The sequence below is a fragment of the Pteropus alecto genome, unplaced genomic scaffold (assembly GCF_000325575.1).
Source record: "Pteropus alecto unplaced genomic scaffold, ASM32557v1 scaffold114, whole genome shotgun sequence".
Taxonomy (NCBI): Eukaryota; Metazoa; Chordata; class Mammalia; order Chiroptera; family Pteropodidae; genus Pteropus; species Pteropus alecto.
Genome location: NW_006435793.1, coordinates 5,176,458 through 5,192,544, shown reverse-complemented (window position 1 = coordinate 5,192,544; position 16,087 = coordinate 5,176,458). Strand labels below are relative to the sequence as shown.

The following is a 16,087-nucleotide window of genomic DNA, read 5'->3' as shown; positions in this document are numbered from 1 at the left end:
TAGGACATTTAAACAATTTATGGATATTTTTAAAAGTTCCCAGGTGTTTCTCATGTGTAGTCAGGATTGTGAACAGTGCTCAGGGAATCATGGACAAGTTACTTAACTTTGCCAGATCTATTCACCTGTAAAAAAGTAGCTTAAACGAGTTCTTTCTATTTTCCAGAGTAGTTATGAGATTATAGTGGTTCTCAAACTTTCAAGTCTGAGGACCCCTTTATGCTCTTAATATTTGTTGGTTGATTTATTTAAAAATAACAGTAATAAATCTATTACATTTAGTCACAAATACATGTTTTTATGAAGAGCAACTATTAAAATATAAATTTAATGAGAATAGTAACATCGTGTTACATCTTTGCAAATTTCTTTAAAGTCCAACTTAATAGAAGACACTTGGATCTGATCTGCATTCAGTCTATTTTGATATACTGTTTAGATTGAATCATATGAAGAAAATGTAGCCTTACACAGATATGTAGTTAGAAAAGTTTTAATGCATTAAAGGAGAATTTTAATAGTCTTTTCAGATCATTGGGAATGTTCTCTGATAATCTACTAAAACTTGTTCAGTAAACTGGGGTTTGTGCATAGATCAACAGAATAGCTTGGAGAGATGTGCCTCACACATGCCACAGTTTAGACTTGATAGAGCTGTGGGTATTTGCTTTCTGGAATAAGCTCACCAATAAATATAAATATTCTCCCAATGGCCTACTGGTCTTGGGAAAATAGAATATGCTCCTTTGAGCCTCTTCTCACTAGTCTGCCCACTGTATGGCCATGCAGTTTGAGCTGAAATCCTTCCAGATTCTCCTATGACTGTCAGCTCGTAAAATTTCTTTTCTTCATATTCCCTTTGGCCCTCCATGACATCTTTAGTATCTACCTAAGAGCTATCAACACCGAGAGCCTAAGAACAGCAGAGTGTGCCGGTGTTGAGCAGCACAGCAACAGGGCAAGGGAAGCTGTGAGGTGCCCCTTGTGCAGTGGAGAGAGTGGGTGGTGCAAATGCCTGTATTCAGCCATTGGGGGTCATCATTTCTCCATGTGTGGGAGGGCTTTGCTTGTCTTCTCAGCCATGATCCTAATGGAATAGGACATACTACTGTTTGCAATAGAACAGATGCCAAAATGAAGAGCCTCTGATTTCAGCAATAAAAATTATTTTAAATTGAGCTGCAGTATAAATTAGTTTTGAGTGTTCTAAAAAGGTATGTGATTTTCTTACATTTTAGTATAATAATTGCTATTACTTATTGAATACTTACTATAATAGAATTGTGTACTATTATAGCAAGGACTCTTGGTATGTTATACTACAGTATAATATAGATAGAACCCTGAGGATTGTACCATTAAGAGTCAGGTGCTATTCTATGAGCTTTATGTTTTTAAATCTTTGAATTTATTTAATCCTTATACTAACCCTCTGAAGTAGATACAATTATTGTCCCCGTTTTGCAGATGAAACAACTGAGACACAGAATTATGAAGCAACTTGCCCAAGGCAAACAGCAAGTAAATGTAGAACCAGTATTTGAACCCAGACAGAAGGGCTCCAGTAATGAATCTATAGGCCAACTTGGGGTTTAAATTTAAACTTGGGGTTTATATCCTGTGTAGCTATAGCCTTTGTGATTAGCACTGCTTGTTTGGTCTCTTGGACTAGCCACTGGAGTAGAGTTATGGCGAGGTGGCGTTGTGGTGTGGTAGAAAAAAACCTTGGGCTAGGAATGAAAAATGCCAATCTTGGGCAAATGGCATGAATTTTTCTGAGTCATCATTTTCTCATCTCTATTATTGGTATTCTAATGTCAGTCTCTTATGTTTTGGTATTTACAGAGTACCTTTACTTTTTTCATTCATCTATATTGCCTGCCTTACAGAGCTGTTGTAGGAATCAAATGAGTTATATACAGAAGAGCTATAAGGGATTATTGTTGCTTTTCAAAGTCTTTCCTTTTCTCTCTCAGTATTGTTTCATCAAGAGTGAACTACAGAGGGGAGGGGGGTTGGGGGGACTGGGAGAAAGGGGTGAAAGGTTAAAGAAGTACAAATTAGTAGTCGATAGATGGTCATGGGGATGGGGAGCATGGCATGGGAATGCAGTTAGCAATAATGTAATGGCTAGGTGCAGAGAGCCAGAGGAGAGAAAGAGCAATCAGGGGGCTGGTTTTATAAACTATATAAATAAAATTTTTAAAAATGTAAAAAAAAAAAGTGAATTATAAAAAATAATTCAGATTTACTTGGATACTTAGGATATAGATACTATTTTATAACTCTATGCATGATCTCCTATCATTTTCACACATAGCTCTCGTACCTAAGTATGGTGTCAAATAGAAGTTATATTCAGTTCTATTTCCTGCCCTTTTGAACAGATAATCCAAAATAATTGGCTAGCTTTTGGTATGCATTTTTGTACTTAATTTAACTTGAGTATGTGTGGCTGAGAATTCAGGTACTTAAAGGATTGAGCCTCTTTGGAAAACCCAGCTTGAGGTGAGCTATATTTTTCAGACTTTGGTGTCTTGTCCACTCCACTCTTCGTTCTTTCTAATTAAGAAGCCCATGAAAGAAAATAGCACTTTCTTCCTTTTCCACACACACCTCGTGGTAAAGGTACAGAGCAGGAGGCCGTGGGAAAGAGAAGGTTTTTTAGGGGGTGAGGTGGAGAGGAGTAGCTTAAGATCATGGGGGGAACCCCAGAAATATTTCCCTTCTCACTTGAGCAGTAATGACATCAGCAAGAAATGCCCAACTGGGTGGTAAAGTGTCTAGGCTTCTGAGGAAGAGGCTTTTCTAAAGGGAGAATTTACAATTTGGGGAGCTGCCAAGGTCAAAGCAACAGTGAAAACGTCTTCTTAGCACTTTAAACTTTCATGGTACTATTTCGTATAAATCTTTATGGTCATCACATTCTCTGTAACCCATGAGGAGGTTCTTGTACCAGCCAGTGTTTCAGGTAATCGTCTCTTCTGTTCTTCTGTGTTCATGATGGCAGCATGACTTTCTTTTGAGCCGATTCTTTCAAGTGTGATGTCCAGGACAAGGGAAGGTCATGATATTGTGTTGGGCAAACTGTTCTTGACATATTATGTTTGGTGGTTCTGAACATCTCACCTTGAGGGTTAGAAACAACATAGACTGTGTGATAGAAAGAAAGGGCCTGAATGGTATGGGGAATTAATCATTAAAATGGTGGTTAAAGGAACTGGAAAAGAGAAAACTTGGAGAGGAAAGGTTATCTATAGTAGGAATATTCAAATTTCTGAAATGTTCTTATACCAAAGAAGAATTATGACTGTTAATAAAAATTATAAACCGGTTTTTTGGAGTCTACTCTATTTAGATATTATATTAGGCAGCCGCATATGTTTTATATACATATATATACACATACATATATATACACACACATACATATATATACATACATATACACACACATACACACACACACACACACATACACACACACACATATCTATCTCGCAAGGCAGGTGTCATCTCTATTCTATAGATGATGAAACTGGGGCTCAGAGAGGCATAGTAACATGCTCAAGGTCACACAGTTATTTAGTGATGTCACAATTAAAACTAAAGTTTGTCCAATTCCAAAGCCTGTCATCTATCAGATTGTATTGACTTACAGTAGATGGAGATCAAAGGGAGACAGACCTTAGGAGACAGGAGGGAGAGGCTTATTATCTCAGCCATTCTGGAGAAGGAAGACTTTAAGCAGAAAGTGAAACATCATTTATTGGGGCTATTGTAGAGACTTCTCATATTGGAAAGATGACTTTAAAATTACATTGCTTATGATTCTCTTCCCACGTGATTTTCTGAACTCCTGTTTCAGGTCTAGGCCAGGCCTTTCCTACTTTTTCATTCTCTGTGATCCTTTTTTGGTTCTGAGAACCCATTTCTGGCTTCATCTTTGGTGAGGGCCCATAATGCAGGGATCAGAATACTTGGACAATTTCTATCCATAAGCAAAATAAAGTTTGTATTGAGGCCGTCTCACTTCTTTTTTTAAATTGTCACACAGTTATTTAGTGATGTCACAATTAAAACTAAAGTTTGTCTTTGCTAGTACCTTCAGCATGATGATGATTATGCAGCATCTAGGGCACTATCATAAAGGCTCCTTGGATTGTGCTAAACCCAAACGTAACCTGAGGGACAGTGTGCTACAAGTCTGAGCAACTCTTGTACCAGTCTATTGTACAGTCACTGATTTTAGATGCCCTAGATGACTGCTCTTTGATGAAAATGCCAGTGCAGGTCTTGTGGTAGGGAAGGAGTATATTGTCCCTTGGCTGCTCAACAGAATTTTAACAATTGATCAGATGAAGGTGGGGATGTGAAAGGCTGGGAAAGAGCTCATCTTCTTGAACTGTTTATTGTCATCTGCTTATATCTTTAAAAATTACGGAAAATGTTTATTGTTCCCCAAGAGCTTGATAAACTCATGTTTGTTTTTACATATTGGTGTTTGGTTTTACAAGATAATTATGGTTATTTTAAAATTTCAAAACAAATATTTTGAAATTTTTCTGTTAAAGTTTGTAAAATTTTTTTTGTAGCTTGTTCACCTCGATGAAGATTGTGTAACAGAACTTTCTGTACATCACAGAAACAAGAGGCAAACAATGGAGGATTTAATTTCATTGGTAAGAAATACAGTGTGAATTTGAGAGTAATATCTTTTATTTCATTGTTCTTAATTCTATCAGTACATTAAAAATAGGATAGCATTTTCATGGCTATGATTTTATGGGTGTAAATATTATGTTTATGTATGATTTCCACTCAACTTTTGGATGTCTGCTAAATATCCTTTTTTAAAATGACATTTATTAAAGAGAATTATAATGTAAAAATGAAGAAACAGAACAAACTAGTCCAGAAAATGGACAGTTCTGATTTGGGCTACTTTAAATTTTTTAACATGGAACTATGATTCTGCTATAGAAATAAGAGAAGCACAAAAGAGTTTTTTTCTTACCAAAAAGCAACCCCCAAGCTTATGAACCCAGCACCATGAAATAATTATCGTGATTTCTGGTGTTGGATCATTTTAGCTCTTTCTAATCTCTGGATCACATATATATTTTTTCCTAGAGATAGAGGCACTCAGACTGTCTCTGAGAATATTCTAATGGGCTAGGGTTGCACCCATCTTTTCTCTTGGTTCAGTACTGTGTCTTTTATCATTTATGATTTATATTGTTTTTTGTTTGTTTTGTTTTCTAACTTGCAAGGTAAAGGCCTTAAGCACATTTTATTTTAACTAAGCAAAACTTCACTAAGCCACATTTCTTTTTAGAGGAGAGAGGAATTCTGTAATAAGCAAAGGCTCTGGAATATGTCTGGAAAATAATGATAATTTACTTTTTCAAGGAATAAAAAGGAATAGCAAGAATTGGAAATTACTGTCAAATATGAGAATTTGAAGTTTTTTACAATGAGAATTTGAAGTTTCCATAGAAGCAACTTAAAAGAAATTGTGTGACTTTTTCTTTGGAGTGATTTTAATAGAAGACTGTATTTAAGATACTATATTTAAGACTGTATTTAAGATAAAATTTCTTTTTAAATTTTTAAATTTATCATAGAAATTTTCAAACACCTACAAAAGTGGAGAGAATACTGTAACAACAACGATCTTCCCTGTACTCATCATCCACTTTCAACAGTTATTAACATTTTGTCATTTTATCTATATCCCAACATCCTTCCCCTTTTGTCTTTTTCTGCTGGGTATTTCCAAGCAAATCCCATACATAATGTCATTTTATCCAGAAAAAAAATTGGTATGAGACCCACAAACTTCTAAAATGTGAATCTTAAAAGTAACATACTTGGAATTTAAAGAATCATTGACAGAAGTCTTTGAAATAGTATCCTTTGTGTGATCTCTGCATACAATTTTTAAACTTAGAAATGAAATGGAACTTGGAATTGTTTTCTTCTAACAGAAAACAAAATAGATAATGAAGCATGACAAAGATTGTTTTCTGGTTTTCTGGCGTTATGTCTCTCTAAAGATCTCAGTTATTCTGAAAGCTAGGCATGACCAAGATCAAGAATGCTGTGAGGAAAATAATAGTTTCTTTTCTTTTGTACTCTTTCCTAATTCTTAAATGCCTGTCTCTACTTATTTTCCAGTCTTAGGGATGAGTAGAATACATCTTCTCAACCTCAGCTGAACATTGGAATCACCTGGGAATTTTAAACTAATCCTGATGCCTAGGTCCTACCCCCAGAGATTATAATTTTATTGGTCTGGGCTGTGGTTTAGGCCTCAGTATCTTTAAAAGCTTCCCAAATGATTGCAGTATGCAGCCAGGAGTTGAGAAGTACTACTCTAGCTTTTTGCTATTCAATGTGTGCTCTAGGACCAGCGGCATTAGCCTCACTTGGTGCTTATTAGAAATGCAGAATCTCAGGCCCCACCCCCACTGAATCAGAATCTGTACCTTAATGAAATCCTTAAGGGATTTATGTGTACATTAAAGCTTAAGAAGCATTGGTCTAAGTCCGTGGTTCTCAACTGGGAGTGATTTTGCCCCTCAGGGGACATATTTAGTTGTCACAACTGGGTTTTGAGAATGTGAAAAATCCTGGTCTAGGTAATCTCAGAGAACTCACATTGGTCCAAGGTACTTTCCAGTTTAAAGAGTCTCCGGAAAACCAGGTTTGGAATCAGCTGTGAACTCTTATTTTGCTGGCATCTTGGGAGCTCTGCCTTTACTTTCAGGGTGGTTAGACAGGACAGAGAGATACTAGTTTAGTGAGATCCATGCTAGTATGGTACTGCTGATCTTCATGCAAAGAGAGAGAAACGGTATTATTCCCAAACATTCATTTCATAGAACTCCTACTTTTATTTTGTATACATGAACACTCTTAAACTGCCTTTATATGCAGAAGTCAGAATTTCATTTGCCTCATGATTTTGAGCTATCTCATTGCAGCCTTCTTGAGATTCCCAAAAGTGGTGCTAGAGCTTCCACCTCATTGCTTTCCTTACTGTCCCCTTATTCTACCAGCTGTGAATTGATCTGGATTGTGAGAACAGCCAGTCGTCAATTAGGAGAACTTCACTGAGGGTCACATGTGCATATGAGAACCTATACAGACCAACTTATCTCTTTCCTCCACCCCTGCAATGCCAATACCCATGTATTCTTGTGGCGGGAATGTAAAGATTGAGGGCCTTGGGAGTGAGGTCAGGGGAAGGATAATGGACTACTCCTCAATTTCTCAAGACCTCTCTACCAGTAGCTTACTCTCCTCAGCCCAGGTGCCTGGGTAGTTCTTTAACATTTGGCCTGTCTCAACAATAACTGGGGATTTTAAAATATTTTTAGTTTCTAGAAATCACACCTTATTTATAACAGGTAAACCTAATGCTTTACTTTTAGACATTTGACTTTCAAAAGAGAGACCTGTCTAAAAGGTAAGGGAGACATTGGTTATATTAGACTTGTGGGTCGACATCACCGGAAAGCGTAACAAATGTGTTGATTTATCTGTTATTCAACATAGAAACTCCCCTGTGCATCTTATCATAATGACTGGTATGTAGTAGCTTTGGCAAAAAAAGTTATAAAAATGATGCCTTTTTGTTTAGGGAAAAAGAGCTTTAGAGGATGGTTGTAAAACTCCTAGGCATCCTTAGAAAACTCCATCTAAAACTCTTAGCACTGTCCAGGTGTTGTTTACGATGCCTGGGTTATGCCATTGCTGATAAACAAGTGGCAACTTGTTTCTGTGCCATTGTCTCTAATAATATATGGCATCTTTTTAAAAATGGTGGCTGTCATACATGAGACCATAGATGTGGGAGATGGGACAAAAATCTTTATTGTAGTTTTTGGAAAGTGGAGATTATATCTACATAGTTTTCATATAGTTCACAAGTACTATCTCCATGAAACTTTTTCTGTCCTTCCTTCTTCCTGCTTTGTCTGGATCAAAGGTAATATTCAGTGATAATTTATCACAGTACTTCGTACTTCTCACAGTAGACGGATAGACCTTTTGTATAAATTTAAAAGAATATACTATGATTGTGGCCATCTAAAATATTAACTGATAAAGTTTATTAATAAAAACAGAATTGGTAGTAGATCTCTTTGGATCATGTAGTTTGTGAGGAGATACATAGCATTAAATATTTTTCAGTATTATTAAAATTTAATACTTTTGCAAAGCAGAGAGTCTCGTAGTCTTATGAGTACATTTAGAAACTCAGTTAAACACCATGGATTGAACAGATATGTTTGCATCCAACACTTCATAAAACCTCACTAAAATAACAAGAAAGGGATAAAAAGGCAAAAAATTCACAATAAAGAGAATAAGAGACAAAAGTAATGTCACTAAAATTTTGGAGGTTACGAATGGTGCTGACATAGCATTTTGGAGAGAGCTGAAAGCTAAATGCCTGCAGCAGGAAAGGGCAGGAAGCAAACTGATGAGAGCGCTAGAGCTCCAGAAAGGCTCCGGGATCCGCGGTGCTAGGAACTCTGAAGTCAGGGAAGTGAGCAGGGTGGAAACCAGGAAGATTGGTCGAAAGTCTGTATTAGAAGCAGATAGACCCCAGGTCCCTTTCTCTATCTTGTGCTGCCTCTTCTCCACTCTGGCAGAAGATTGGAGACACTGAACGGGAGGCACTTCTTGTACCAGACAGAGCTCAGGTGGGGGTGATGAGCCATTGTGGAAAAGATGCATGGATACACACAGTCCTCATATTGAACTGTGAACCATTGCCTCTAAACTCCTTTGCTGTTCACCTCTGAAAATGCTGGAACTAGGATTTTATCCTTTTTGCAGTGGAGGGTGGGGGAAATATTGGAAGATTCATCACTAGGGAAAACCCAAAAGAAAAAACCTACTATAGCAATGGGTTGAGAGTTCCGGTTTCCTGTCTGTTCACTTTAGAGAAAAGTTCCCAAGGTGATGAGCAGTCCAGACTATACATAAAGCCTTTAATTAGCTGTGCATTGTAATTCTTCACTTTTAAATAGAGACAGACAGCCAAAGATCACCAGACATTTGAGGAAAGCCTCTAACATGAAAGCCGGAGGTCAAAATAAATGGCATTGGGTTGCGGGGGAGAGGGAAGAAAAAGTAAAGGTATTCAGAAAAAAAAACATAACAGGAAGTGGAAGAAAATGGCTAAGAAACAATAATTAATATTCTCAGAGATAAGAGAAGCTCTTTCTTGAAATAGGAATAAGATGACTAAAAAAGAACATTTCAAAAAATAGTTCTTAAAATTTTAAAATATGACCACAGAAATGAAAAGCTCAGTAGAAATGTTTGGAAGTGAGTTAATGTGAACTCTTTCAAAAGTAGAACCTAAATAAGAACCTTTGTCTTATTTCTAAAGACAAAGAGATGCACAAATAGAAGAGAAAGAATAAGAGAAGTCCAACATACAAATAATGTAAGTTGTAGGAAGATAAAACAGAGAAGAAAGAAGAAAAGAAACCATCAAAGGAATAATACAAGGAGAAATATTCCAGAACTCAGTTTCTAAGATTGAAGGGCCTTAACCAAACTTGGCAAAATGGATGAAAATCCATACAAAGGCCTGTTTTAGTGAAATTTCAGAAAACTGAGGTAAAGGAGAAGATCTGAAAAATTTGTAGAGACAAAAAAAAAAAGATCATACATTAAAGTCTTGATAATCAGAAAGACTGGATTTTTCAATAGCCATACTAGAGGCAAGGAGACCGTAGAACAATGCCTTCAAAACTATGAAAATTATTATCAGCCTAGAACTCTTATTAGCCAAACCAGAATCAAGCATATGGATAGAATACAGTCATTTATCAGACATGCAAGATCTCAGAAATTTAACTCTCATTCATCCATCCTCAGGAAGTTATTGGAGGATGTGTTCCACCAAAACAGGAAAATAAACCATGAAAGAGGACTACTTAGGGTCTAGGGAACTGGGGATACGTTTTAGGGTTAGAGGTGAAGGGAATCCCTACACTGACAGTTAAGTTGCATGATGAGAAAGAAGCCAGTCCAGAGTGGAACATGGAATGCAGGTATCAGGTGGGATGTCTTCAAAGGAGAGACACAGGAGGAGACAGATAACTGATGTGTATGAACATGTTGAGAGGAGGTGAAGAGTGCTGGAGAGTGTGAAGTTGCAGTAGACAAATAACTGCCTCTTTTTTATATTTAACTTCAGGAAAAACAATGTTATAAAAGAAGGAAGTACAAGGATAGCACCCTGTATGGTTTAGCTGCAGGGCTGATATTCCATCAGTGTGGCCATGCTAGTTGTTAAGATACTAATATTTATATACTGACTGGTAAATAACCACTATCCTGAGTGCCCTCCCTGTTGCCCTGTTACTTTCCTTAGGCACCTCCCTCCAGTCCCTTCTTGAACCCATAAATTTAAAGGTTAGTAATCGGCATGACAGGGGTCCCCCAGGATCCTATTCAACTGTTGGACTCTGTTCCGATTGGTTGCTGTCAGAGTACTAATTAAATATTTGAACATTATTTTCACTTGGTTGTGATACCATGTATTTACATAATAATAATAATGTAAATATTGATTTACTACAAATTATGTAAAATTATAGCAGGGGGATGCAGGGAAGAGATGTGTGTGGAGAAGGAGGGAGTTGTAGCGCTAAATTCTTATTTTACACAGGAAATCTATAGTAATATCTGAATCTGGAAAAACAAAGCTGTATAAACAATTTAGAAATATAGAAAAATATCTAAAAATGTTTAAAAGTGGTTCTTTCTGGGAAGTAGAAATTGGGTTTGTGTAGGGGTATGATGTAGAGGATTGCTATTTTTCATTGTATGCCTTGTAAAGCTAGAATTTTAATTCTGAATATTGATCACACTGGGGAAAAATTAATTTAAAATAGAATATTATTTAGTTTTCTAAATAACATAATTTTCTTTTCCTCCAGTGGCAATATGATCACCTCACAGCTACCTATCTTCTGCTTCTAGCCAAGAAGGCTCGGGGAAAGCCAGTTCGTTTAAGGCTTCTTCCTCTTTCCTGTGGACAAGCCGTTGGTACCCCATTCAGAAACATCAAGGTAAATGTTAGCACCTTTTGTGTGAACACCTACTGCTCTTGCCTTGTGCCCATCTTGCCCATGAGTGGGCATACCCCTGGGAAAGTTAACTTTGCTAGTATCAAAGAGTCAGTCAAGACATTTTATGATTTAAATATTTTTGATGAAGAAAACAGGAAATTCTGGGCTTGAAGTCTTAAATTTTGAACGTTAACGTGCATTAAAAAGAAAATCCTTCCCTTTCTTTTCCACAAAAATAATTCCTGATTGTTGTCGAAAAATGTTAAGCTACAGATAAGCTAAAGGAAAATAAACCTACAAACCTATTACCTGTAGATAATGTAGTTTATATTTTACTATGTCTTTCCAATCTTTTTTTAGCATGCTTATTTATATATATGTTAAGTGTTTTTAAAGGACACAGTATTATTGAGTTACAGATAATTTTAAAAATTGTTGAGAGTAAGACCTATGAGTACAGGACATATACTTCATAGGACATGAAATATTTCAATAAATATTTTGATACTCATTTATATTATGGGTTTAGTTTTTTGTTTTGAGCAATAGCAACAGCTTATGCAACTCAAATTTCTTGTGTGTTAGTGGTAACCAGAGTATCTATTTCTATTTTGTCTTCGTTGTCTCATTTTCCTTTGTTGTGGCCATTTAGAATGGCGAAGAAGCTTTGCGTATTTGGAAACACCACGTTTTTCCTAAGTTCTCACATTAAGTCTCCACTTTCTGTGTGATTCTTTGTATCTCCCATAGCTTAACATTCTGCCTTCCAAATACTTTGCCTGATGGATGTGGAACTTTATAATATAATCTTCCGTCAGATTAATTCAGGTTGTAATTTAAATGATTTTAACTCTAGGAAACTGTACTTTTGTTATTCTTGGAGAGAGATAGTTCGCACTCTTCATGGAATCCGGTATAGCCCAAATGATTATGTGGATGAAGTGATTTCTTTTTTTTGGCTTTAGGTCTCAAAGCTCTTGAAAAAATGTTAAAATGCCACCTCTTTCATGATCTTTTGTTGAATTCCCTTTAACGCCACTTTTAGATCTCTCTTTTAGCACTTCCAGTCACGTGCTGCAGATATAGTGGGTCTTATGTCCTTGCCAGACCTAACTTGTCGCCCCTCTTCCCTCCCCAGTTGGTCTTTGACCAAACTAAGAAGTGAAAAGTGTTAGTGCAAGTGGCCTTTTGCGTAGAGAAATCCCTGAAGTGAGATAATCTTATTCCTGGGATGGTTTTCTGGTCTGTTCTAAGAGAGTTTTGTTGGGCTGGTGAATGCCCCATGCCCAGGCAGATCTTTTATCCATGGGCTTTGTGATCAGCCCATTAGCCATCCTGCTCACATTGGCAAACCCTTAAACTCTTAGACTCAAGGACCTTTGCTTCTGATCAAGGTCATTTCAGAAATGCATTAGATTACTGTGTACTTAAAATAACCACTTCATAAAGTATCTGAGTAGAAAAGACCTGGGAATATACTTACTCTTAACTTCCATCTAATGAGCATTTGCCTGAGAATTAATTATTTGGGCATTCATATTATTGAATCAGTTTTTATAGCAGATAGACATTTTAATAACAAGAAATGAAGTAGTAATCAAAATTTGGGTTCTTTTCTGATCTTTATGTAAATCATTGAGACTTGAAGCAAGCCACCTAGTTTCTTTGTACTATTCTGCCCCTTGATCAAGTCACCTTTTTTCTTTGCGGTGCTGAGTATAAGAAAGTAAGTAATCTTGAATGGTTAATCAATAGATGGCACTGTCAGTTAAACAATAATACAGTCTGATTGAAGAATCACAAAGGACCACATTAGCATCCATAGAATTAGCATTTTCAGGCTCCATGCAAGGCTCTTGGGAAACAAATCTCTAAATATAAAGTGTGGTGCTTGCTCCTTAACAGTTAAGGTGAGGCAAGACATACATATAGATAACAGCGCATCATAGTATGATTAGTGCCAGATAAGGGACTAGAGGTATGCTCTAGGGGCTTTAGGGCATGAGACTAATTGCCAGGGGTGACCCAAACTGGACCCATAGTCAAGTTTAGAAAATGGAAAAGAAGGAGCACAGTATTCAGGGCAAGAATAAATGGAATTTGCAAAAGCTCAGGCACCTGAATGTGCTCTATATATTCTTTTGATAGCAACTAGACTTGTTTGGCTAAAACGAAGAGTTCAAGTAGGGGTAAAGTGAGAGATGAAGAAGAGGGATGAGTAAGCTGGAAGGGTAGGTGAGAGTTAGATTGTAGAGAGTCTCCAAGTGCCACGTCAGCGGGGTTAGACTTTATGCTCTGGGTAATGGGAACTATGGATTTTTGAGAAAGACATGATAGGTTACTGACACGACTGTAAATCATCCAGTGGCATATAGAATTCTTCAGTCAGGGATGTGTGTGTGCTTTTACTCTGCTGTAGTACCCATGGCAGCCATCATTCATACAAACCGTACTTTTCCCCAATGAGCCTAGACTGAGCTTTAGTATTTTTCTCAGCCTAGCACTCTATGCAGCTAGATATAGTTGATGGGAATTGGCAGTCCTGGAGAGCTCTGTTATCTCTGGTTGAAAAGGTAGAAAGATTGGTGGCAGATTCCATATTGTCTGTTTGAATAGTTCGGATCTGAGGAGATTTGTCCTTGGATTAGAAAAGTGGGATAAGAAAAGAAAGGATGAGTGTAAGAAATTCAGGTAAAATCGCCTGGCCAGGTTAAATAGATATTGAAGGAAAGGGAAGGAGGGAGAAATAAAAAATTCAATTATACTCCATTGTCTTAGAATTTAGAGTATATTTGGTATGACCTTAGTTTATAGAGAGGAAGAATGAGAAAAATAAATCACTGGAGTTATTAGCACAGAACCTCAAATATCCTGTCCCCAAGATGTCTTTCATAAGGTTAGTTTATTCCTAGTGGAAATAGCTAACTACTCTGTATGTTCTTGCAGCCGAGAAACCTGTATTTTAAAGTTGTTTTCCTTCCATTTTCTACTTCGTTAGAGCTTTTTATTTGTAGATTTGCAAAAGAGTTTTTTGTCTGGCATTATAGCGATTATATATGATAATGATAAGCTAAGTAGTATGCCATAAACATAAGAATGTTCCAAGACATGTTGTTTGAGAGTTAGAGATTCTCCTATCAAACAATCTGAATTAAAAAGTTTGTCTCCTGTTTTCTGTACAGAATGGTGAGCTCCTTCAATATACTCCCTCATTTGTTTCTGCCTCCAAGGCTTTGCCCTGTGCCGGAAAAATACTATTTTAAAAATTGAGTCATGGTGGTGTTGTCTCTAAGTTCTTCTGTTTTCAAATAGCCAAAAAACCTGAGTCTAGAAGATATGACCACAAGCGATGAAAATTATGTGGCTGGATTAATAGACTATGAATGGTGTGACGACAATTCATCAACAGGTGTGGCTACTCCCCAAACACCACAGGTTGGTTAATTTTACTTCTATTTAAAGCAGGATATGCTGTCTCAATTGTAAAAACTCTTCTAACATGAGGTCTAGTATGTGCTTGCAAATTTAATGTGTTCCTAAAACACTGAAAACATTAATGAGAGATTGATTATTGGAATAAGAAGGAAAGGGAAGCCAGTCATTTCCAGCCTGAAGAAAGCCAAGATTCCATTTTGGAACACTTTACTGCTTCTTTTTTCTTTTCTTTTCTTTATGAGGTATAATTTATATGTAGTTAGTTAAATTCACCATTTTAGTGTACAATTCTATGTTTTGACAAATGCATACAGTAGCATAATCAAGCACCACCAAAATCAAGAACAGTTTTTTGCCCCCCTCCAAATTTCCTCATGCCCCTGTGTAGTTACCTCTTCCTTTCCTCCCACTCAGCAGCAACTGATCCGTATTCCTTAGCTTTTGATAATCTTTTTTCCTACTTGGAGTTTGTTAAGCTTCTTGCATGTATAATTGATATTTTTCCTCCACTCTTTCTGAGGGGCCCACACAGAGTGCAGTTTTTACTTTAGCTGTGAAATCCAGCAGCAGGTGTGCATGTTTCTGCTCAAAGACTCATCAGAGACTCAGAATGCACAGTTTTCTTGGGGGCTGGTTACTCAGGCACTCTTTGCCTGTGTGATTAGTCACAATCATAGAAATTCTACACTTCTAGAAGGAAAGCAGATGTTCATAAATCACATTGGTATAGCAGGGTTCAGGGCCCCAGCCATACAAACAGACTTATCAGCATTGGGAACTTTTAAAAAGATGGGTTCCTAGACTCTAGCCAGAACCTGCAATGTTAACTCTTGTGCACAGCAAGGCCCTTATTACATGTTTGCGGGAGTTCTACAGACTATATACTTAGAAGTGGAATGAATATCTTCAACCTTACCAGATAATGCCAGTTTTTTACCAAAATGGTTATATTAATTATACTTTAACCAGCAGAAGAGTGTTCTCATGCTTTGCATACTTACCAATACTTGATATTTTTAGCTATTTAGTATTTTCTAATCTGGGGAGTGTAAAGTGATAGCTCATTGTAGTTTTAATTTGTACTTCTCAGATTACTTAGGTATCCTTTCATGTATTAATTGGCCAGTGGTGTTTACTGGTCTATGAAATGGTTTTTCACATGGTTTGCCTGTTTTTCTATTGGATTGTTTCCTTTTTCTTGTTGTATCGAAGAAGTTCTTAATTTAATCTTAATTCTGATCTTTTGTTGGTTATGTATTACAGATATATTATCTGAGTTTGTCACTTGTCTTTTTAATTTGATGACAGAAATCATTAATTTTAATAAGTTAGAAGTTGTCAGTATTTGCCTTTATGGTTTGTAATTTTTGTGTCTTTTTAAGGCAGTCCTTCCATATCCAAAAGTTATAAATGCGTTCACATATATTGTTTCTAAAAGTTTTAAAGCATTTCCTTTCACATTTAAGTTTTTTAATCTATCAGGAATTAATTCTTCTATGGTATGAGGTAAGGAACCAGTTTTTCCCTCATGTAATCAGTTGTACCAG

The 16,087-nt window shown here is 36.6% G+C and overlaps 1 protein-coding gene across 4 annotated transcripts in view; it reads left to right on the top strand.

Moving 5' to 3' along the window:
• Positions 1–16,087, top strand: part of MELK (maternal embryonic leucine zipper kinase) — a 66,625-nt gene that overhangs the window by 38,617 nt on the left and 11,921 nt on the right. For all 4 annotated transcript variants that reach the window (XM_025046532.1, XM_006911574.3, XM_015589105.2 and 1 more), the window contains 3 exons: positions 4,596–4,682; positions 10,974–11,105; positions 14,418–14,540. In XM_025046532.1, coding sequence (XP_024902300.1) covers positions 4,596–4,682; positions 10,974–11,105; positions 14,418–14,540 — 342 coding nt within the window. The remainder of the gene's footprint in view (positions 1–4,595; positions 4,683–10,973; positions 11,106–14,417; positions 14,541–16,087) is intronic.